This window comes from Cynocephalus volans, chromosome 10, assembly GCF_027409185.1.
Source record: "Cynocephalus volans isolate mCynVol1 chromosome 10, mCynVol1.pri, whole genome shotgun sequence".
Classification (NCBI taxonomy): Eukaryota; Metazoa; Chordata; class Mammalia; order Dermoptera; family Cynocephalidae; genus Cynocephalus; species Cynocephalus volans.
This window is the reverse complement of record NC_084469.1, coordinates 16,945,851-16,970,994: the sequence shown is the minus strand read 5'-3', so window position 1 is coordinate 16,970,994 and position 25,144 is coordinate 16,945,851. Positions and strand designations below refer to the sequence as shown.

At 35.7% G+C, this 25,144-nt stretch overlaps 1 protein-coding gene and 1 non-coding gene across 3 annotated transcripts in view; one reads left to right on the top strand and one right to left on the bottom strand.

Annotated features, from left to right (window-relative positions):
• Positions 1-1,642: 1,642 nt before the first annotated feature.
• The window catches only part of DHX40 (DEAH-box helicase 40), a 39,621-nt gene continuing 16,119 nt past the window's right edge, over positions 1,643-25,144 (bottom strand). For both annotated transcript variants that reach the window (XM_063110441.1, XM_063110442.1), the window contains exons 9-18: positions 22,555-22,641; positions 22,238-22,420; positions 18,876-18,956; positions 18,112-18,269; positions 10,300-10,414; positions 9,579-9,687; positions 7,441-7,535; positions 4,157-4,226; positions 3,661-3,889; positions 1,643-2,912 (exon numbers count right to left, since the gene is read on the bottom strand). In XM_063110441.1, the coding sequence (XP_062966511.1) occupies positions 2,773-2,912; positions 3,661-3,889; positions 4,157-4,226; positions 7,441-7,535; positions 9,579-9,687; positions 10,300-10,414; positions 18,112-18,269; positions 18,876-18,956; positions 22,238-22,420; positions 22,555-22,641 (1,267 nt within the window). In that variant the 3' untranslated portion in view covers positions 1,643-2,772. The remainder of the gene's footprint in view (positions 2,913-3,660; positions 3,890-4,156; positions 4,227-7,440; positions 7,536-9,578; positions 9,688-10,299; positions 10,415-18,111; positions 18,270-18,875; positions 18,957-22,237; positions 22,421-22,554; positions 22,642-25,144) is intronic.
• TRNAT-GGU (transfer RNA threonine (anticodon GGU)) lies at positions 25,052-25,125 on the top strand. The gene has a single exon. It is a non-coding gene; the product is annotated as a tRNA-Thr (tRNA).

Genomic DNA, 25,144 nt, shown 5'->3' with positions numbered 1-25,144 from the left:
TTTTTCTATGCCAATACTTTTAAGGCATATCAACTGTTGCCAAACTGATGGGAATGAATGGCATCTCCTTGATTACCAGTAAGATTCAATCATCTTTCCTTATTTATTGACCATTCATGTTTCTTTTTTTTTTGACAGGTGGTCAATACCATGTATCTTCTTTCATGAAATGAATGACCAAGTCCTTTGCCCACTTTTCTGTTATAACATGTCTTTGTTTCTTTCTGTTTAGTAATGTGGAGGTGAATTCTCATTCTTTTAAGAACAAACTCCTCCATAACCACCACTTTCCTCCAAGGCTCCTTCCACCTTTTTGCCTAACTAAACCCAGTATTCCCCTGATACTACTCTCACAGCCCTCTCAATGGATAAATGGAAATTTTTCTTATTAATACCTTTGTCACAATTATCTCAAAGCTGTAATGATGTCATTCCCTCTAACAAATCTATATATCCCACAAAATAATTCCAAATTCCATAGGTTGGCTTTCAAAACTTTCCATAATAGGACCTCAACCAACATTTTCAGCCTGCTACTCTCCTAAATATACTCTATGCACCAAGTAAACTGGACTGTTTGCCACCTCTCTCAAATACCCCTTGGGCTTTCTAATTCTCTGTCTTGATCCATGCTGTTCCTAGCACCCATCTATTTATCAGAACTTCATCTTTCAAGGAAAGCTCCTCCTTATAATGCCACTATATAAATATAGAAAATAATCAGAAAGAAATCACTATTTTGCAACCATAAGAATAAAACTGATTCAGGCAAAAAGCAGCAATTGATTGATGATCTAAAGAGTCATAGTTTATGAGGAATAAGGTATTTTAACTAATCTCAAAGTATTCCTCCTCCCCCCTCAATTACTTATGAATTTTAAGAATAACTAGGTTGAAGAAATAAAAACAAACACCTAACCAAGTAATCAAAATTAATATCACCAATAATGGGCAGATGCCATGCACCTCCAGATATGACACAGTAGGAAAAATATTGGATCGCTCATGCAGTATTCCAGTCAAAATTGCATTATCATCAGGAAACAAACTCAAACTGAGGACATTCTATAAAATAGCTAGCCTGTATTTTAAAATTTTAATGCTATGAAAAACAAAGAAAGACTGAGGACCTTTTCCAGATTAAAGGAGACTACATACAATACATGATCCTCGACTAAATCCTAAACTGGAGAAAAATTCTATAAAGGACATCTGAGCATGGACTGTAGATTTAGAAAGTGTGCTTAATAAATTTTAATTCCTGAATTAAAAGAGTTTTCATTCCAAGAATCCACACACACCCCACCACATCTAAGGAAATGCACTGATACATAAACTTGAGAAGAGAAACTGACAGGACTAAATGACTAATATGCTAAAATAGTGTCTAGAGCACTAAAGATAAAAATGAACAAATTAACAATGCTGGAAAGGTTCAGAGAAATCATCACCATTCCCCTTATTTCTAGGACAAACACATCAATTTGGGTCCTCGGGATCTTTCAATAAAGGCTTCAAGTTTCAAATATTGAAACATAAAACTGTTTAGATTCCAAAGGAAATAACAAAGAGTTAGTTACCTACAAAAAACTGAGATTCTTAATTTTTACATAAAATATCTAAAAACACACATTATACTGTCTTTTGAGTTTTAATGACACTAATAGCTTTATTTAACAAACATCGAGTGACTATGTGCAAAACACTATGCTAGGTGCCATGACAGACACAAAGATGAAAAAGACATAGTCCCTGCCCACAAGGAGCGTATAATCTAGTGAGAGAGACAGACAAATACACAGATAATTAGAATACAAGGCAGTAAACAAGAGTGGGCAAGTGCTGAGTGTGGCCTGAGTGTGATATGAACTAGCCTGAAGGTTCCAATTTGAAACACTGGTTAAGTAGTGTTGGCTGCTTTGAAAATCCTGTCTCAAGATCGACATAATAGATGTTTAAATGGTCCTACCCAAGCAGCTGGAGGCAAGAGAGTAGGCCAGGTGGAGGGGCTATTTGAAAGCACTGTCATACCCACATACATGGTGCTGATACAAGTATGTAGGTACAGCTAAAAAGAACATATATATATATATATATCATCTGTCCTTTGGTTAATGGCTATAGCTACGGTTTTAAACAATATACTTTATATAAAAAGGAATTTGTATAATCCCAGAAAAATCAATTTAAGGATTAATATTAATTCAAGAAAGAATCCTGCCATAGGCAATTTTATTTACTAACTGATTAAGCCTTTTCTCTATCTATAAAGCTCTGTAGCAATTAAACAGACATCTAAGTATTGCTGAGTAAAAACCTCTTAAGTTCAGCCTTCTGAAGGAAATGGTCACATACCTGATATAACACTATTCTAATAGCAACAAGAAGGCCTTAAAGAGATTTAAGGAAAATAATTTTTAATGCTTCAATGCAAATGGAATACACGCTGATTAAATACAATTCACTGTTCTTTGAAAATATCTCAATGACAGCGTTTGATACCAGTTAAGGCCAGCAAAATTGAAGTGAGGAAAATATTACATGTACTGTCTTTCACTGATTTCATGTAACATTGCCTATGACTACTGCAACCCAACCTTTTCTTTGAAAATTCCATTTATTGGTATTGATGAGCTTTGATTTGCTTTTAGCTCATAGGCTAATAATAGCTGCTGACCACTTCCTCTTGGCAGTGCTGTCTGACATAACTGGCAAAGTAGAAGCATATTTCCTGGCTGCTCTTCCTACTTCCTGAATTGGAGGGTTTACTGCTTAGCCTGTTTCCTTCAGTGTGTCACTGTGGTCCTGGGTCCTCTGCTGCTTTCTCTCAAGGAAACGAGCCCGTGCATCTGATATGGATTTGTCATCATTTCTTCTTTGCATTTTCTTTAGGACTTCTTTTGATATTCCATCTGAAAACATTACAAATTAATCCAATAAAACTTAGTTTTGAGATTCCATACTTTAAGTGTTAAAAGAAAGAGATGCTCTGATTTTTCAGTGTTAAGAAAAGAAAAAGAATAAGGCTGGCTGGTTAGCTCAGTTGGTTAGAGCACGGTGTTGTAACACCAGTGTCGAGGGTTCAGATCCCCATACTGCCCAGCTGCCAAAAAAATTAATTAAAAAAAAAAATTTTTTTTAAAGAAAGGAAAAAGAATAAAGAGAAATTAAAATTTTGTCCTTTCAAAAGAAATTATGTCATCTATGTACGGTTAAAAAATAAGAACATGGAGGCTAAGTCAGAAAAATTAACCCTAATTCAAGCATGTGATACAGTGTTATAACACTGAAACAAAACACCCAGTGGCTAATATTTCTAAAAACTCAGATTTCTTGGGTAGAATCTTTGCTATGAGTATTTCCCAGTGATCTTAAATAAAGATAATACAATATGCTCCATCATTCAAAAGTTTCAAAAAGCTTTACCTAATAGCCTTTTGTATATGTAAACTGATAATTAAGCTTTCTGTCCCAGTTCAGTACCACAACTATGTATGCCTCTCAACGAGACACCTAACATTTCATGGAAAAAGCCCCTTGGAAAAAAGGAAGTTCTGAGGTAGTAATTCACAAAACTTTATAAACTAAAGAAAAATAGTAAAGTACTACTAGGAAGCAGTATGGCATAGTGATAAAGAGTAGAACAAATGATTCACTCACCCTTTAGCTGCTTTACATTTTCCTTATTTGTCCATCTCCTTCGTGCATCTTCTCTTACTTCACGTCGAGCCACACTACTCAAATCATGTGCGTTAAATTCATGCAACTTGGGTAACAAGTCTCTCACCCATTCGTAACGGATTGGACACACAATTCTTGCGTAGACTTTGGTGGTAACTAATACTTCATGAAAAATGATCCATTCAAGTTTGGTTTCCTGTTCATGAAGCTATTCAAAAGAATTCATTTTGACAGGTAACTAAATAACCTACCCTATTACATACCAGACCAATCAAATAATAGCCCAAACCCTTCCAAATTAATTTCTATCTTTATTAATCACACAGGAGGCATGGGCCAACCAATACCCTTACAGCTCTATGTAAAATAGATATATGTAAATTTAATCTCAAAGAGAAAAGTAGAAGACATTTGTATATTACTTATTCCTACACCTTTATAAGTTTCTTCCCTTTATTAAAAATAAGGTACTTACTGCTGAGGAAGGATGAATGTGAACTGGGCTTCCACGACCATCCATTGTGCAAAATGTTCTACCAACAGATCTATAAACAAAAAAAATGATAAAGACCAGAAAAGTAAAACAATGCAGGTCCAGCCCGTGGCTCACTTGGGAGAGTGTGGTGCTGATAACACCAAGGCCACAGGTTCAAATCCCTATATAGGGATGGCCAGTTAGCTCACTTGGGAAAGTGCGATGCTGACAACACCAAGTCAAGGGTTAAGATCCCCTTACCACTCATCTTTAAAAAAAAAAAGAACAGTAAAACAATGAAGTAGAGCATTAAGTCCAACATGAACAATTACAGTAAGTTTTACTATAAAGAGTGCTGTAAGCAGAGGTTTAAATTTATTCGTCACTATAACCTCTCTATCAATTCATTTTAAATTAATGACAAAAGCTAAACAGTCATTTCAGTTAAGTATAAGCATTTCTGGTCAATAATTAGTAATATCAATGCTTTAGAGTTTCCAAAATGCTTTCATAACAAAGCCTGAAAACAACCTATGAGCTTTGAGAGCCAGGCACTTTATTAAAAGGTCAAAACTGAGACTCAAATAAATTAGCTAGCCTTCTCAAGATCACACATGGTGAAACCAAGTCCTAAACATAAATCTTCTGACTGAAATACAGTGTTCTTTTTTTTTTTTAATGACAAGTAAGGGGATCTTAACCCTTGACTTGGTGTTGTCAGCACCATGCACTTCCAAGTGAGCTAACCGGCCATCCCTATATAGGGATCCAAACCCATGGCCTTGGTGTTATCAGCACCGCACTCTCCCAGGTAAGCCACAGGCTGGCCCATGAAATACAGTGTTCTTTATATCATGCTACATCTCTTTTTAAAGGAATAAGTGATTTGGGGGTATTCTATAATCTAACAATTAGAAAATTTCATATATCATTTTTCTAATTCATGTCCTTAACTTCAAATTCTTCCTCTTCTATACTTCCCTATACTACAAAAAACTTGTCAGAATAATAGCCCTACTTCAATAGTCACTACAATTGATTTCCTATAGTATTTTATCTATGTATACTCTTTTTATAGCCCAGATCAGACTGCATTATAATTATTCATTTACATATCCATATCATCCACTACACTTAGGTATCATCAAGAATGATGTTGGGGGGCTAGCCAGCAGTTAACTCAGTTGGTTAGAGTGCAGATCCCCAACCCCCCCGCCTCGACTTCAAAAAAAAGTGTCAGGACTGTACCATTCTGCAATCAAATGCTCTATTGGCACATAGCAGGTAACCAAGACATACCATATATTTAACATTCTGAAACAATCTAAATTTACAGAAAAGTTGCTAGTACAAAAATCTTTTTTACCTGAATCATTTGAGGATAAGTTGCCAACTTGATGCCCCATCACTTCCAAATATTTGAGTGTGTGTATTCCCTATAGTCAAGGACATTCTCCTACATAACTATGATACAACCATGAAAACCAGGAAATTAACACTGATACATTACTAAGAGCTAATCCTCTGACCCCACTGATATTTCACCAAATGTGCTACTAACATCCTTTACAGAAAAAGGATCCAGTCCAGAACCATGCATTGCCTTTACTCTTTATGTCCCTTTAGTCTCCTTCATTCTGGAATACTTACTTCCTCAGTCTTTCTTTGACTTTCATGATCTTAACACCATTAAAGATTATAGGCTAGTTATTTGTGTTTAATCCACTCAATTTGAGTTTGTCTGTTTCAGGATGCTAAGATTCAAGTTATGCATCTCTGGCAGAAACATCACAGAAGTGATACTGTGTTTTTCTCACTGTATCCTATCAAAAGGAAGATTTTGATTTGTTTCACTACTGATGATGTTCTCTTTGATTGATTTGATTTAGGTAGCATCTGCCAGGCTTCTCCACTGTAAATTTAGTTTTTTTCCTTTGTAATTAATGAGAATTTTGTAAAGAGGTGCTTAACTATGTAAATAACTCCATTCCTCATTAAACTTTTAATTTATTCATTTATTAATTTATATCATTATAGACCCATTATTTCACATTTTATTAAGTATGTTATAATCCACTACTATCAGTCTTTATTTTGATGCTCAAAATGTCCCATATTTGATCAGATGGGACCTCTTCAAGCTGGCTCCTATGTACTTCTGACATGGCCTCAACCTTCATTAATCCCTTCTCTGCTTGATGGCAAAATAAGATGTTCTGGGCTCACCTTGTACTTTACCAGCCCCATTTCTCCAAAGAGCCCTGATTCCTTTAAGTGGCAGATGTTTGTTCCAAGTAAGATCTGGGTACTACATGTATGCATTGCAATTATGATGTCACTTCTCCCAGTTCCTCTGAGAGCCAGGATATATATGTATATTTACATATTAAATATTTACATACATACAAGTACATATTATATATACAGACATTAATATATATTTTTATTCCTATATCCATTTACCATCTATATTAAAAATCATAACTTCATGATAATACACTGAAATTCCAATCCAGCTCTACAGAGATAATTCTCATTTTCTCCCTTTCAGTATTTCTAACACGCTTCACTATTTCCTTAACATATTTATTTATTTATTTATTTATTTTTTTGTCCTTTTCGTGACCGGCACTCAGCCAGTGAGTGCACTGGCCAGTCCTATATAGGATCCGAACCCGCGGCGGGAGTGTGTTACTGCACTCCCAGCGCTGCACTCTCCCGAGTGCGCCACCGGCTCAGCCCATCCTTAACATATTTAGTTACACGATTAATTCCTCTGTATATAATAAATCTCCAGTCACCACCATTGTTATCCTTTTCCTTCAAAGACACTCTCCCCACCCAGCTTGACCTCTGACACTCAAAACCAAGCAATCCTTCCTCAAAGATGCCATCCTCAACCTGTGTGGCTTTCAGACTCCACAAAGGGCCACCCATCTGCAAGAAAACCCTTGTCCCTTGCCTTAGGTGATAATAATCCATGCTGGACAATTGCCCTACATACACTCCCCTCCTACCCTGCTTGAGCTTCAATACCCCCTCTGAGCCACTGCAGCAATACCCCCAACCTGCACAAATGAAAAAATTAACTGTAACTGATGTCATCACCATCAAAGAGCTTAAATCAAACCTTCAATCTTTAACAGTAAATAGTTCAGTATTGTATCGGATCCCCATACTGGCCAGCCTCAAAAAAAAAAAAAAAAAAAAAAAAGCAATAGTTCAATATTGTAGTCAAATACAATAGTATTTCTTGATGCATATCTCAATCTCATATTGCTTACCTTCGAGCTACATTTTTGAAATAGCCTGCACAAAGGCATCTTCGTAGTACTTCATGTTTAGGGCCTTCAAAAGTCTCTCTTGGGAAATCACTTTGCTGTAGAAAGAATATATACACGGTGGTAAATCTCACAGAACAATTTGAAATAATCTTTTATTTTGAAAAGTCCACATTTATAAAGACTTCTGCTTCTGGCCAATATGGAGTAAGAGGGATCAGATTTACCCTTCAACCTGAAACAACCAAAAGATGGACAAAATATATGAAATGATGATTTCTAAAACACTGTATATCAGGCAACAATGATCAGTGACTCCAAGAGACAGAAAATAAATGAAGTAAGCCTAACAACTGTCCCAGCTTACAGCCCTGAGAGAGATTCCAGACCAAAGTGCAGTGAGGAAAAACCCGAATGGGATCCAGAGAACTCCCTGAGTTAAGGAGAAAGAGCTGAGAGTCCAGGAAGACCAAGGTGGCTAGAATTCACAGGACAGAGTTCAGGAGAGAACTACAGAAAGAGAACTCCAGAGATCTGCAGAAGGTCCTCCTTAAGTGTTCAGCTGAGTACTGACTTGCTCATGAATGTGAAGAAACTAATGGCCCAGGAAAAGAAACTCCCAGAAGGATAAGAGGTAACAGTACTTGGTGTTCACATAGGGCTAGGAATGGTGCCTGTTCCTATACGCCAGACTAGAATACCTCATAATTCACACAGTTTTGGGAAAAGTACTCAGAAGAGTCTAACAAATCTTATAAGCAAGACCCAAAAGGATCACATAGTTTCTAAGTAACTGGAATACCAAAATATCTAGAACCAAGCAAGGTAAAATTCACAGTGCTTGACATCCATTCAAAAATTACCAACCATGCAAACAGGCAGGGAAAACAAAAACAAAAACAAAAAACACACAGGGGAAGAAAAAAAAAAAAAGGCAGGGCTGGCCAGTTAGCTGTCAGTCGGTTAGAACATAGCCTTAACACCAAGGTCAAGGGTTCAGATCCCCATACCAAAAAGATATGAGTTCTAATAAAAGGAAAACCCTTAAAAAAAAAAAAAAAAAGGCAGGAAAATACAACCCATAGTGAGTTTATAAATCAGTGAATCAAAACCAACCCAGAACTGGCACAGACATTAATTATATTATATTTGTATTCTAATTATATGTATATTATAATTGGATTACATATATTCAAAAAGTTAAGTAGTGACCTGGAAAATAAAAAATAATTTTTTAAAGACTCAAATCCAACATCTAGAGATGAAAATCAGATCACCTGAGGTGAAAAATATACTGGATGGAATTAATGGCAGAACAGACATTATGGAAGAAAAGATCAGTGAACTTGAAGACAAAGCAAATAGAAAACATTCAAAATGAAACAGAGAGAAAGTAGAATAGTGGTTACTGGGGGCTGAGGGGAGAAGGGAATGAGAAGTTCTTGTTTAATGGGTATACTTTCAGTACAGGATGATAAAAAGTTCTGGAGATGCAGAGTGGTAAGGGTTGCACAGCACTGTAAATACTTAATGCCACTGACTTGTGTACTTAAAAATGGTAAATTTTATGTTAATTGTATTTTACCACAATAAAAAAAAATATGGAATTGAAAAAATAACTATGCTGAGTAAATGCCAGACAAAAAGGAAGACATACTATACAATTCCATTTACATAAAGTGCTTGGAAATACAAACTTATGTATTGTGACAGAAAGCAGATCAGTGGTTGCATGGTAAGAGCAGGGGGACCTGGGAGGCGTGATGGATGGATTACAAAAGGGTATCAGAAAACTCTGGGAGGTGACAGATAGGTTTATTATCTTGACTGTGTAATGGTTTCATGGGTTTATGCAGACATCAAACTCATCAAATTATATATCTTAAATATGTGCAGTTTATTGCACATGAAATTATACATCAGTAAAGCTGTCTTTAAATAATATCCCCATTTCTACAGGTAAAATTCCTTTATCACTACTCGGAGTCTTTTATGAGATCAGGAGTTGGTTGTACAGAGAAGCAAGTAGAAAGGGAGGGTAGTAGAGTAGAAAAGGTGGTAAAAAGTATATCAATGAAAACTCAATGTAAAATACACAGGTCTAAAATGCTACTCAAGAAAGAATCCATTATAGTAATCACCTGTTTAAGCTTCCTAATTAGTTCTCGAAGTTGAGCTTCCACACGAAATGCAGAAAATAAGCACCTCCAATGAATCCAATGTTTTTGGCACCATGAAGCTGGAGCTCCACTGCAAAACAAAAATAATGGTATAATGAAAATATCTTCTCTAGTCAATTTTATACCCCACGAATTTGTATAATCAATTATGTCTATATAAAAAAAGAAAGGAAAAAAAAATTTTCTATAAGTGAAAAACGGTCTTAACCTTCTCATCTCTATTACAAAAGTAGAAACCCTTAAGTGAAAACTGTCAGCTCTTTTATGAGACCTGTCTAAGTACTAAAAATCTACTTTAGGAAATTTGAAAAAAACAAATTAATGTTAACTGCCTCTGACTAAATTAAAAAATAATTTGTAAATGGACTTATTTATATATACATATATACATATTCACACATTAACAAACATCTACTCATTTTCTCATCTATCCTATCTATATAGAAGCAAAATTCTATAAGGACATTTCCAGGAAAGGTTTGGGGAAAGAAAAAAGAAAACCAATATTATACACGAAATGCCTACTAAGTAACAGTCATATAGATAATCTCACTGATGTTCAAAATACCTTGAGGTCAATATCATTCCCATTGAATCTTACTGTCTAAAGTGACACAGTAAGTACATATTGGAGATATATAACAAACTGACATTTTCCAGTACAAAAGAGTACCTCACATACCTTGATTTGCATTGTTCAAAGATGACAGCTAATGTTGCAAAGTCATTAAATCCTCCAGCTTTAGCTGCCAATTCTCGATGTCTCTGTTCTGCTTCCTTTTGGTACTCTGGATCAACTAAAAGGAGAATTAGAGAAGCAATTTAGCTCTACTTTACATTAAATGCCTACACTCACCTTGTTTGTTTTTTCTCCAATGTGAATCTGCACAGCGGCAATTAGGAGGAAAGCAACCTGATTAATATTCATGAACGTATAAAGTCTTTCATCCCAGTCTTTAAGTAGCTTCCAACTATGTTACCTAGGTAACAGCTAGAGACAAAAGGAGAATACAATTTATCTCAGACCATACAAATGGCTCTGCTATCGAACTGCTCAAGGATACTGATTCTTAACCCAAGTCATCTCATTTCAAGCACCCAACTACCATTCCCCAGAAGGTATTATGCCAAAAGTCAAATTTCACAGACTCCAGCATCAACTCCATCCTGGCTTCCAACACTAGGAGACAAGCTTATGAGCCAGGCACTCCTGGAATACTTGAATCATGGTGTTCCCTGCTACAGAAATGCAGAGCCCCAGCTGCCTGGTTCCCCTGGGTTATGAAGCCTCAGAGATGCTTCTAGCCAGGGTCCAGTTCTTCCCTTCTTGCCTCCACCTAACCCTAGAAACCTTCAATTTGGCTGTAATACCTACTACAGTAATTTACATAGATGGGTCATCATCTCTTAGGATGTCAGAATAACTTTGCAACAAATTTTAGTGGATTATAATTTTAAACTCAGCTCATGTTTTATGAAGATTAACTCTCTATGGTCAGTTGTTGTTTAGAGTGGCTGCCTGCTTAAACTTTAAAAAATTTAGAGAGCTTCTTGGCTCTCCATTGTACATTACTACCTTCTCTCTGTTTCTCCTCTGTGTCTGTCTCTGTCTCTCTCTGTGTCTGTATATCTCCCCACCATTATTTTCAAAGTTAAAAGAAAAGACAGAGCATATTCTTGTTCCTTTTTCCTACCTCTTCCCTCAAATATAACCTAATTAATTAAAATTAAAACTCGCACGAAGTCCCACCATAAATTCAGGGTAGGTATAGGAAAGTCTAAACCCACATTACATACAGTTGATAAATCTCAGAAAGTTTATCCTCTGATTAAATGATAGTTTATCCATTGTTGATTGTTTTCTCAGTAGACTTGACATTTTCTTTAGTTTATTAACTTTCCCCAGATGAGAGTCCATTATCAGTTTTACCTCATCAAAGAGGTAGATGTCACATAGGCAACAACTATAAGTAAGAAGCTGAAGCAGCAAAACAAGGCAATACCAGCTGAACTTCTTCCCTTGGGAAGATAATTCAGTACTTTTCTATACAATAATCAATCAGAAAACAAAACTATTACACAAAAAAGATTTCAATAATAACAGTCCTCAGAGTTGAAGCAGAGGAACAAGGCTAAGTGCCACACACACATGATGTAGCCTTTGTTTCTAAAAATATAACAATGAAAACATTTAAAATAAAAATTTTAAATGTTATTTTAAATTTGTTCTATTATAAGGCAATGCTGTTTGCCACCTAAAAAATATTTAACAGCCCTCATTCCATTGTCTGCCTTGTAAAGCAATAGATATTCTAGCAGATATTTCTACACAGTTTACTACGGCAAAAGAGAAAGATTACTATACATGTTGAAAGAATCATTGTTCTGATGTTTAAAATCTTAACTCAATGTTCAGATCTGAGAACACTAGCCAGTTTTACCAATGATAAGTATAAATAAACTGAAGTAGGTGATCTACAACAACTAAGACCCAAGCCAGAAAGGATTGCTTAACCTATAAAGACTTTAAGTGCACTTCAAAGCAGGTGAAAAGCCAATGCAGCACATTTGGGGTGTGACAAGATCTCAACAAATCACATGCTCAAAAACTGAAGCTGCACTTTCCAGCAGCTGAAGTTCTTGATTACCCAAGTTTAAAAGCCTAGGTAATTTATGTATCTAGCAGGCTTATCTTTTCAAGCATAAATAAAAAGTTGGTAGCAGTTGCTGCCTCTAGGACTCAGACCTGGGGATAAGTTTAAGAGGGAGACTTACTTTTCACTTAAATTCTTTTGTAGTGTTTGAATTTTTGACTATACACACATATATAGAATGGTGGTTTAGTAATTAGGCAAAACCTCTCTCCCAGAGAGACATCCATTAAACTAGACAAAATTACCAAAGAAAATCACTTGAAGTCTCTGGAGACTGATCAAAGGGCTTACAAAAAATCTATGGAATTCAGTAGGAAGAAGAAGCATGCCCCGTCCCCTCACAGCTCTGTGTGTGGAAGAGTTATTCCAGAGGGCTTGGCAGCCTGAAAGTGGCACTCTTTCCCTCACTACCAGTGCCTGTTCTGTAGGGAAGCTAATGAAGAATGCCATCCCCTATTCCCCCACAGCTTTGCATTGCAGAAGAGCTGTTACAGTGGGTTTAGGGCTGAGTGGTAGCTCCCACTACTACCAGCTCCCAGGTTGGTTTGTTATTTTGTTTGTTTGCAGCCAGTGAACATCCAGAGATGGCATCTCATCAGGCTTTGTACTGGGGAAGATGCAGTGGTGGTAGCCGCAGCACCAGTTCCTACCACCCCCCAATCCCAAGCTTCTGCTCTATAGAGAGGATCCAGGTGGGGCAGCCAGTGAAGAGCAGGCCTCCATTTACCCACCAACTCCGGCTCCATAGCAAAGAGATTATTCCCAAGGGAGGATGGGCACAAGCATTGTCAAAGATCTGTAATATCTTGCCTCTGCCAAGGTGCTCAATTTTATTTGGATCAGAATATGGAGCAATTTATGCACTGTCAGAAATAATAGAGCAATCAGTTAGCAATCAGTGGAGACTAACAACTTGGTTTGATACCAATAGAGGCAGACCAACCAAAAATTTAACAAATCAGTAAAGAAGACTCAGAGAAACCTAATAAAACCATAGTCATCCGTGTTCTGAAGACTGTGCACATGCCCATAGTTATGTCTTCTGAGGAGCAAAGGGAGAGGGGAACTGGTCCTTGGCTGAACAAAGGACAAACTCATAAACTCCATCAACCATGAAAGTAGTCTCCAAACCACACAACACAGATCCAACAGTAAAAGGTGAAATCACCACTGGCTTAAGTGGCTTAGGTATAACCTCCAACCAATCATCAGCTGACCACTGGAGCTGACAAGTACAATAAACAAAATTAAAAGTAGAAGGGCTCAACCATAGACCCGGGCTGGCAGAACAAAGAATCACCAAATTATTATTATTTTTTTAAAATTTAAGACATGGGCAAAATATTTTAACAGATACTTCACAAAGGAAGACAGATAAATGGTCAACAGGCACATGAAAAAGTGCTCAACATTATTAATCATCCGGAAAATGCAAATTAAAACCACAAAGAGGTACATGATAGAATGTTTAAAATGAAAATGACTGACAATACCAAATGCTAAAGAAGACGTAGCGCAAGCTGCACTCTTGAACATTGCTGGTGAGATTTTAAAATGGAACAACTACTTTGGGAAAAGATTTGGCAGGTCTTAAAGTTAAACATACACCTATTCAATAGCACAGCAATTTCTTTCCTAGGCATTTACCTTACCTAAGAGAAATAAAAATACAGGTTGAGCATCCTTAATCCAAAAATCTGAAATGCTCCAAAATCTGAAATTTTCTGAGTACTGACAAGATGTACAAAGGAAATGCTTGGTGGAGCATGTCAGATTTCATATTTTCAAAGTAGGGATGCTCAGCCACTACGTATTCTGCAAATATTCCAAAATCCAAAAAAATCTGAAATCAGAAACTTCTGGTCCCAAGCATTTCAGGTAAGGGATACTCAACTTGTATAGAGCTATAAAAGATACACAAGAATGTTCAAAAGTTTTACTCATAAATAGCACTAAACAAAAACAATACAAACACCTATCAACTGGATAAGGGGTAAACCAAATGTAGTATGTTCATTCAATGGAATACAACTCAACAGTAAAAAGAACAAAGCACTGATACATACAACAATATGGATGAATCTCACATACACTATGTCGACCAAAAAAGGCTAGACACAAAAAAGTACATATTGTATAACTCTACTTATACGAAGTTTCAGAATAGGTGAAGATTCCCCCCACCCAAAAAAATATATCAGAAAAGTGACTGATTGGGGAGAGGTGGAGTGATATTTGACTGGGAAGTGGCAATAAGGGAACTTTCTGGAGTGATAAAAATGTTCTATTTCTTGAGAGGGATGTGGGTTATCTAGGTGTATGCATTTCAGAAATTTTATTGAATGATACACTTAAGATTCATACATTTCTTTCTATGTAAATTTTACCTTAAAAAAACTATAAACAAATATTGAACTCTAGTTATATAGTGTTGCCTTTTACAGTGTTATAGCTTAGCAATTTGAAACTACTTTTTACATATTCTAGGGAAAATGAACAATTTGAATATGGACTCTGGATTAGACACTAATATTATATCAATGTTACATTTCCTAATTTTGATAAATGTACTATGGTTAAATAAGAGATTGCTCTTGTTCTTAGTAAATATGAGTATTTTGTAATAAGGAAGCACAATGTTTTCAATTTACTCTTAAATGATTCAGAAAAAGAAAAAAAGCATATGTATGTATGTATATACATATATATGGATACTTCAAAAAGTCTGTGGAAAAATTAAAAGATAATATGAATCTTTCCATGAACTTTTTGAAGACCCTTTGTGTGTGTATATACATATACAGAGAGATACAGACAGAGAGAGACAGAGAATAATAAAGCAAAGGAGGTGAAATGTTAAAAACTGCTGAAACTGGATAGAAGGTATAAAGGAGTTCTTTTACTATTCTTGCAACGTTTCTTTTCAAGTTTGAAATTATAATAAAATGTTACCAAAAAAAAGAAAAAAGCTAACATTAGACTGGTTTTGTCTATTTAAATATTCCAATAAGGAAAAAAACATTTTCTTTTTATATCCTTAAAAGACTAGGAGAGTTGTATCACCTTAATCTAACTCCCTGGTTTTACAAATGAAAAAATCAAGTCTAGGAAAGCGAGGTAAGCCCATAGTCACATAATTAGGTAGCAGTGGAGTTGGACAGAAACCTACACTCTTGACTACCACTTCAATACTCTGTAATAGTTTTTAGAGTATTTTCAGCTTTGATACTACCTAATGAAAACCAGTCAACATTATTTATTGTACGTAGTATTTTACTAGGAAAAAATACTTGGAATTAACAGTATTACTAGAATCAAGATTCTGACACTTAACACGGCAATCTACTCATATTTGGGGTAGGCAGCACACTGATTAATTTACAGAGTATTTTTATAGAAAAATGCATTCTCCATTATAATCATGACAATGATAAACCATTCTGAACCCAACACTCACAGCCTATAAATGGATAAGGCCAGTAAGACAGCACACACTAGTCTATTGTTAGTCTACAGACAAAGTGTATTATCTGCTCATGAGCTTCCTGAAAAAAAATTACCCCATTAGATGAAAGCTAAGCTGACATGTATCAAATCAAGTTGTATCCCATACTAACACACCAAAAAAGAAGTAAACAGAAGTTTACACGGAAACTTTAAAAGAATTCTTTAAGGATATAAAGGCTGAACAATCTTTTCTTTTGATTCTAGAAAAAAAGGTTAATATATTACTAATGTACTATAAAAGAACAAAGGTCCACCCTGTTATCCTCCTTTACCAGTGAAAGGATATTAACTCTCAGCCAGGAACATTATATATTCCCTATGCCAAACAACTAAGTTTAAGGATAACAAAACATAAAAAGTGTTTATTCTTAGTTTCCTGTTCCAGGACTGGGCATATGGTAAATCTTCAACAAATGCTCAGTGAATTACTGGAGATCTAAAAAAAATGGACAGATGGATAGGAAGATTTCAATACTGTCAAGGCGTTACTTCTTCCCAAATTGATCTATAGATTCAACACAATCCCTACTAAAATCCCAGCAAGTTACTTTGTGATTTCAACAAACTGGGTTTAAGTTTATGTGGAAATGAAAAATACCTAGAACAGCCAAAACAACGTTGAAGGGAAAGAACAAAGAGAATTAGGACTGGCCGATGAGGTCACCTGATTAGAGGGTGGTGCTGACAACACCAAGGTCCAGGGTTTGATTCCTGAACCAGCCAGCCACCAAAAAAAAAAAAAAAAAAAAAAAAAAAGTCAGAGAATTGACCCTACCTAACTTTAAGAGTTACTATAAATCTCCAATAACCAAGACAGTGTAGTACTGGCAGAATAGACAGATCAATGGAACAGAATACAGAGCTCAGAAACAGATCCATACAAATACAGTCAATTGATCTTTGACAAAGGAGCAAAGGCATTTCAATAGAGAGGACAGAATTTTGAACAAACGGTGCTAAAACAACCAGACATCCAACTACTAAAAGACAATATAGGACAAAACCTAGATGACCTTGGATATAGCAATGACTTTTTAGATACAGGACCAAAGGCACGATTTACGAAAGAAATAATTGATAAGCTGGATTTCATTAAAAAACACTCCTGCTCTGTGAAAGGTGACATCAAGATGATGAGAAGATAAGTCACAGACTTAGAGGAAATATTTACAAAAGATATTTCTGATAAAGAACTATTATCCCAAATATGCAAAGAGCTCTTTAAACTGAACAATGAGAAAACAAACAACCCAATTAAAAAAAACCTGAACATACATCTCACCAAAGAAGATACGTGGAAGGCAAATACACATATAAAAAGATGCTCGACATCTTATGTTATCAGGGAACTGCAAATTAATAAAACAATGAGGTACCACTACACACCTACCAGAATGGCCAATATCCAAAACACTAATACCACCAGGATGTGAAGCAACAGGAACTCTCAGGTTCACTGCTGGTGGGAATACAAAACAGTACAGCTACTTTGGAAGACAGCTTGGCAGTTTCTTACAAAACTAAACAAACTCTTACCATATGATCCAGCAATGAGTTGAAAGCCTATGTTCACACAAAAACCTTAACATGGATATTTATAGCAGCTTTATTCATAATTGCCAAAACATGAAAAAGCAGCCAACATATCCTTCGATAGATGAATGAGTAAACAAACAAATTCCATACAGTGGAATACTATTCAGAGGTCAAAAGAAATTATCTATCATGTCACAAGAAGACATGGAGGAAACTTAAATGCATATTGCAGAGTGAAAGAAGGCAATTGGAAAAGGTTAAGTACTGTATGATTCCAATTATATGGCATTCTGTAAAAGGCAAAACTATGGAGACAGTAAAAAGATCAGTGGTTTCCAGAGGGTTATGGGAAGGAATGTAGGGATGAATAGGTGAAGCACAGGGGAAATTTAAGGCAATAAAACTATTAAGTATGATACTGTAACGGTGGATATGTGTCATCACACATTTGTCAAAACTCATAGAATATACAACACAAAGAGTGATCCCTTTAGTTAATAATGTATTAATATTGGTTCAATTGTAACAAATATACCATGCAAATGAAATATATTAATACGAGGGCACTTCAAAAAGTTCATAGAAAAACAGAATTCAAAGGTAATACAAATTTTTTCATGAACTTTCTGAAGTACCCTCACAATAGGAGAAACTGTGTGTCTATAGGGGATTGAGGAGGTAAATGTGAACCCTCTGTATCTCCCACTCAATTTTTTTGTAAACCTAAAACTCCTTTAAAAAGTAAAGTCTATTAATTAGAAAAAACAAACAAAAAAACTTATCAATAAGCTTCTTACCGGGTCTAATGAAGACATTTTCCACAGACAACATTGCTGCTATTGGAAGTAGTAGATCTTCACAATCCAGCGAGGCAGCCTTTATTACTGCACATGTCAGATGTGGAGGGAGAGGAAACTCCACCATCGACAAACCCAGTCTGGTCACATGGCCACTCCTTAATAGAAAGAAAGAGTTCTTACATTTGGGAGAATCCAAATGTAATCTTCATCATTCAGAATAAATCAGATATAATCTAGATAATCTTAAATCGCCTCCAGAAATTCAATTCAATATAAGAAAATAAAACCCTGTTGTAATTGATAAGAGGAACATAAAAATGATAAATCCCCTGTCAAGAGCCTTAATACATTCGAAAAACTAAATAACGAGGCAGAATAAAATAGTATAAAAAAAGATACAAACATGCTACAGAAGCATAGAGGAAGTCCTTGAAAAAATGAGAGAAGAATAATCAAACCCTCCCCCATCACACACAATTATGAGAACAAGGCTGGCTCTCTTATTGTGTTTATGTACCCAGCATAACACTTGGCACTAAAATAGTACTCAGAAATTACTTGTTAAGTAATACCAATATTAAATGAAAATGGTTTTATAGCAGTTTTTAAATCAGAATTGTGAAGAAAGACTGAGGACAAATTCTAATTTCAAGTAAAACAATCCATTCCATTTAAACAAATCATTTTCTACTGATAAAGAAAGGTATTTAGAGCCCTGTTTAAAAAGAGATCAATGTCTGTTTTGGTTGGGTTTTTTTTACCTGTCAATAGCATCACACTGGTAAAGTTGTTTAAGAGCTTCCAAAATAAGTCTCTCATTAGGTGGATCCAAATAGGGAAACCTGTGTATTTAAATGAAACATGAAATGAAAGGCCATTCTTTGAACAGAGCAGGATTTTATACACATGATGAAAATGTTCTTAAAGGTTTTACTTCTCCTATTTTTCAAGTCCTCTTCTTTTTTTAAACATAATATGATCACGATTAGCATTCAGCATAAGAGGAAATAATTTCTTATGAACCATACTCCGCTAATTCAAGAAGCACTTTTGATTCCTGTTAGCTAGAATACTCTCACCATTCCATTCTCCTTATCTTATTTCTGCCACATCCTTCACAGCCAATGTCAAGTTTACTCTCTTCTGAAGTCCACAATTGTTTTTTTACTAAATTTTTATGAAAGTGGAGAAAAATTAATTGAAAGTGGCCAAAAATTACACATTGTTTAATAGTACCACAAATGCTTTTAGATGAAAGAAGTATATTCAATTAACTTTGCCATATTTGCATTACATATGTATACATTTATATGTACTTATTTTCTGCTGAACTATCTGAAAACAAATTACAAATACAAGGCTGCTTCACTCCCAAAACACTTTAGCATGCATCTCCTGGAAATAAGAGCATTCTCTTACATTACCATGATACCATTAATGAACATAAGAAAATTAACCAAAAAATTAAGAATAATATTCACAAAGGATAGCAGAGTGGCATATAACCAAGTGTGAATATATATTTTTTTAAAAATAGGAATGATAATTACTTAATATCATCTGCACTGAATTATTTTTCTACCTTTAGTGTTGTTGTTGTTTTTTTTTTTAAAGATGACCAGTCAGGGGATCTTAACCCTTGACTTGGTGTTGTCAGCACCACGCTCAGCCAGTGAGCAAACCGGCCATCCCTATATGGGATCCGAACCCACGGCCTTGGTGTTATCAGCACCACACTCTCCCGAGTGAGCCACGGGCCGGCCCTAGTGTTGTTTTGGAGGGGAGGCTGGCCAGTACAGGGATTCTAACCCTTGACCTTGGTGTTATAACACTGCACTCCAACCAACTGAGCAAACCAGGCAGCCTACCTTAAGTCTTAAGACGAAAAATCATCTATTCCAATTTCTCGCCTTGAAAAAGGTCCAATAAAGAACAAAAAATCCAATACCTTACATAAATGTCCACTCCAAACTGACAGCTGTATTTTATTAATTTATTTTTTTAACTATTTTTTTCAATTTTGTTTATTTTTGTGGAGTACAGTGTGTTGTTTCAATACATGCATTTACTGGGCTTGCTAGTTAGCTCAGTTGGTTAGAGCACAGTCTTATTCTTATAACACCAAGGTCATGGGTTTAGATCCCCAAACCAGCCAGTGGCTGGGGGGGAAAAAATGCATATACTACACAGTGATTCACTTAGGGTAGATAGCACAGTTTTGTACTTGTTAGTCCACAACTTCTCCTCCCCTACACCCTCCTGACAGCTCTATTTAAAAACACACAAAAATCTCTTAGACTGTTCTACTGTTAGCTTTCCTACAACTTGTACCAACAGGTCACAGTAGCTTCTAGAGCTAGAGTTGGTAAACATTTTCTATAAAGGACTATATAGTACAAAGTTTAGGCTAGCATGCCATATGGTCTTTGTCATAATTACTAAACTCTGCTGTTGTAGCAAAAGCAGCCATATGTAAATGAATGGGCATGGCTGAGTTCCAATAAAACTTTATTTACAAAAACGGTCAGCAAGGTTTGACTGTGGTTTTCAGCCCTTGTACTAGAGCACTACCAAACTAATTAGCTTCCTCTTCTATATAATAGTATTATCAGATCTGTAAAAAGTGAAATTATTTTTCTCCCTTGATCCCACCAATTACCAATTCTGTCAAGCACTTATTATAAATTATTTCATTTCTAAGAGACTCACCATAGCTAATTACCATCTTCTAGAAACACTCTAGGTTGTCAAACTTCCCATAAAATTTGATGATATCCAAAACTGAACTCCAAATGCTGAGTAACCGACACAGAACAGGAGTGCTATAATTCCCTGTCATCTAGACATTAGTTTATTGATATAACCAAAGTTTATAGCCAAAAAACCAGTGGGATTTTAAAAAATATTTTTTTAAACAGAATCATAACTGCAAGTTGATATTGGTTTGCGGTGATCTGATAATTTCAGATCTTTTTTCTTTTTTTTGGCGGCTGACTGGTAAGGGGATTCAAACCTCTGACTCTGGTGTTATAAAGTTACGCTCTAACCAACTGAACTAAATGGAAAGCCTAATTGCAGATCTTTCCCTCATGAATTTCCTTACTGTACATCCAAAACACCAGATATAAGATGTATCCTTTCAGACTTTTTTTATTTTTGAGGGGCGTTTATGGGGAGGGCGCTGGCCAGTACAGGGATCTGATCCCTTGACCTTGGTGTTTCAAGGCTGAGCTCTAACCAACTGAGCTAACCAGTCAGCCCAAATTTCTATTTTTTTTTTTTTCCTTGTTGATTTTTGCCCAAGGTTCTGGCCTGTTGTGATCATTCTAAAGCTTTGTTTTAATCACCTACCAATTAGATATTAAGACACTTTCCAGAAATCTGATACTCATAACTTCAATACCTTCATTCAACATCTTCATTAAAAATGCTTATCAGGAAAGAGCTAAGTTCAGTGCACTACCACTAAAACCTCCATCTAGACTAAACTAAGCAATTAATTGATACTTTTTGGATTTGGCTATTTGACAACAATACCCTATTCAGTACTATCATCTCTAGATTATTTCCTTATTCACAAAGTTATCAAATGCAATCTTGTTCAATACTGTGTTGAAAACAAAAGATATTAGGTTATCATTCAATAAACTCTTACGGAATACCCGTTATGCGGATGGTCCTACCCTCTAACTGAAAATGAAATGGTCTGTAATGACATATTCATTGTGAACCATTTTAATTCATATTCGTTATTAGAAATCATCATTAAATTCTGCCATACAAAAGAAGCTACAAAAAAATAGTTTCTGACTAGAATTAGGGTCATTATACATCTTTCATTACAAATAAACAGTAGTCACTAATTAATCCAAATAAATATCTGTACAAGGCCCCCTATTAAGCCAAGCCTAAAACATGAGCAAGGGATCAAATCCCAATAAAGTAATGCGAGGAAGGCTTTTATTTGGGTTTAGTAGAAAAGCATCCAGTATGAAAACCAACCTTGAAAATAGGTTAGTCTCAACTCTCAGGGATATATGAGTCAAATACTGCAAAAGAATTTTTGAGGAATAGCCTGCCTCCACCATAACAAATTTTTCTTTTTTACAAGTGGTCCACATACCTTATGACATCGTGTATGGCAAGGCACTTTAAGGTCAGAACTACAGATGTCAAACTAGTTCTCTTAATCTCAGGGATCACATGGTCAGGCATGCACTGGTTCCAGAAATCTTTACTATAGATCCGGAAGCATTTTCCTGAGGAAGTCCTGCCAGCTCGGCCACTTCGCTGTAATGCCTCACTCCTACAGAAGAAAAAAACAAAAGTCTCCAAAATGTTTTGTGAGTTTCCCAAGTAATTTACTTCCTATCCCCAAACCAACCAGAAATTATCTAATCAACTATTCTTCGAACAAAAAGGCTGAACATAGAGACTTACTTTGAAATTGGAACCACCTCCAGGATGTCCAACCCTAATCTGGGGTTGTGATTTAATTGCTTCACAAAGCCACCATCTACCACATATCTAAGGAGAAGGAAAGCAAGTTAAGTTTCTAGAAAATAAGGGAAGACTTGTTCCTTTTTATCCACTTTGGGTTCTCCTTTTCTACCAAATTAACGACCACACAATGCAATGCCATTTATGAAAGTCAAGAAATTGGGACCCTCATATATTGCTTGTGAGAATGTAAAATGGTTCAACATGGAAAGCAGTTTAGCAGTTTCTCAAAAAGCTAAACACAGAATTACCACAGGACCCAACAATTCCATTCCTATGTAGACACCCAAAAGAAATGAAAACAAGTACTCAAAGCAATACTTGTAGGCAAACATTCATAGTAGCATCATTAACAATAGCCAAAAGGTAAAACAACCTCAATGTCTTTAACAGAAGAATAATTTACAGTATATATACAATGAAATATTATTTGGGTCATAAAAAGGAATGAAGTATTGACACACGCTACAACATGGATGAACCTCAAAAACATTATGCTAAAAGCCCCATAGAACAAAGGCCCAATAAAGTCCATTCCCAGGGCCAAGGCTTAGCCCCAGGGCAACCTACTTCTCCATGCTGAGTACCTGGATATGTCCCTGAGTGTCCAGGGTCATGCACTCATGAATGAGGGGGTCAGGAACCAGGTACCTTTTTATTCATTTCTGAACCTCAACTCCTTTCAAATCTCAGCTCTATTCAACGGGGCAAAGAATGCTAATCATATTTATTTGGGGTCAAATTTTTTTTTTTTCTGAAAGCCTTACATCTGACCTTGACCTCTAAAGCAAATTATGATATCCAGCACAGCACTGTCAAAAAGAGCTGTTGTAAAGCTATTTAGCTTCATAGGCTTTTATTTACAACAGGCTTTATTGCCTGGCTAATGCTCACTACATGCTCTTCCTCATCCTCTACAGTTGGAAGAGGGAGGTTCACTTTATTTAACCAGTCATACTACATTTAGGTGTAAACTGCTTTTTTGGACTATCTGCCTGGAAACCTACAGTAAACTACCAATTGAGGCCATGATTTTATTTTGGTAGGTATGTGCACATATTCAACATACAATTACTCAAAAAGAGAAAAAACCTACCTTCACTGTCATATCAGATACTGGAAAGCAATCTAAACTATATAATATTTACAGGTGAGGTTATTTAAAAGATTTATAAACCACTTTCCAAGAATGTTTCTTGTGTTTCATTAGTTATTCAATTGGTACATGGAGATATTTTGCTTTATTCATATGGAAAAAATATTTTAATATCTTTCAATTCACTTGACATACAAATTTTTATAAGTAAGGAATGAGTAGGCTATCCAGCTATTACCAACTTCTAGAATTCAAAGTAACCCCTCAAATGTCTTCATTTAGACCAATGCTCTCAAAATTTCTTATTGTGTTAATGAAAGCATGGTGAAACTGCTTTTCTAAAATATGAAAATTCTAAAGAAGTTTCTATTTCTAATATTAAAATAAAAGGCAGCTAATATTGTGGGGCAAAAGCTATCCTGGGCTTTTTTCTTTTTTCCCCTCCCCTGTAAACTTTAGAAACCAGAAAAAAAATATCTGGGATTGTATAATAAACTTTCAAAATAACACACACATACACACACAAAAAAACCCCATTATGCTAAATCAAAGAAACCAGACACAAAAAGTCACATATTATACGATTTTATTTCTATGACATATCCAGAAAAAGAAATACATAGAAACAGAAAGCAGACTGGTGGTTGCCAGGGGCAGGGGAGGAGAGAGGAATGTGGAGTATCTACTCAATGAGTGTAGGGTTTATTTTGGGGTAATAAAATGTTTTAGAACTAGATAGAGGTAGTGGTTGCACAATACCATATTGTGCAAAATACCACTTAATTGGTCACTTTTAAATGATTGATTTTGTTATGTAAATATCACCTCAATAAAAAAATAAACAAATTTGAAAGTCAGCTCTAGACTGTCCTAACAGGTTCAGAATCTAATTCCAACTAGCTTTTAACATACCATTTTAAGCCAATTAAAAGGAGGACAAGTCAGGTAAGGAACTAAGGAATAGCAGTAAATCTATCATTCACTAAGACATGCTATTTAATGGCTTTTGCCTGTGCTGGAAACAGAAAATTACAAATTTCAATTTACTCAGGAGAGCTGCTCCCCTAATCCCTTATGAAACCACTATTTTTAAAGCGAAGGAGAAAAGCAGAGGCAATCAGACTTCCTCTCAGATCTGGATGACCATTTTACTTAAAAAAAATATAGAGGATCTTTGGGATTCAGGTCCAGACTTCCTGTGGCAGAGAGTAAGACTTAGCTAAGGACATAAAATATATTGGGTAAATGATAAATATCCAAAAGGGATGTGGTTCAACAGTCTGAAAGAATTTCACACGAACTACCAGTCCAGACTTAAAATTTCCCAGTGTTTCTTGGACTGGCTGGTTAACTCAGTTGGTTAGAGTGTGGTGCTGGTAACACCAAGGTCAGGGGTTCGAAACCTGTACCAGCCAGCCAACAGACCCACCCCCT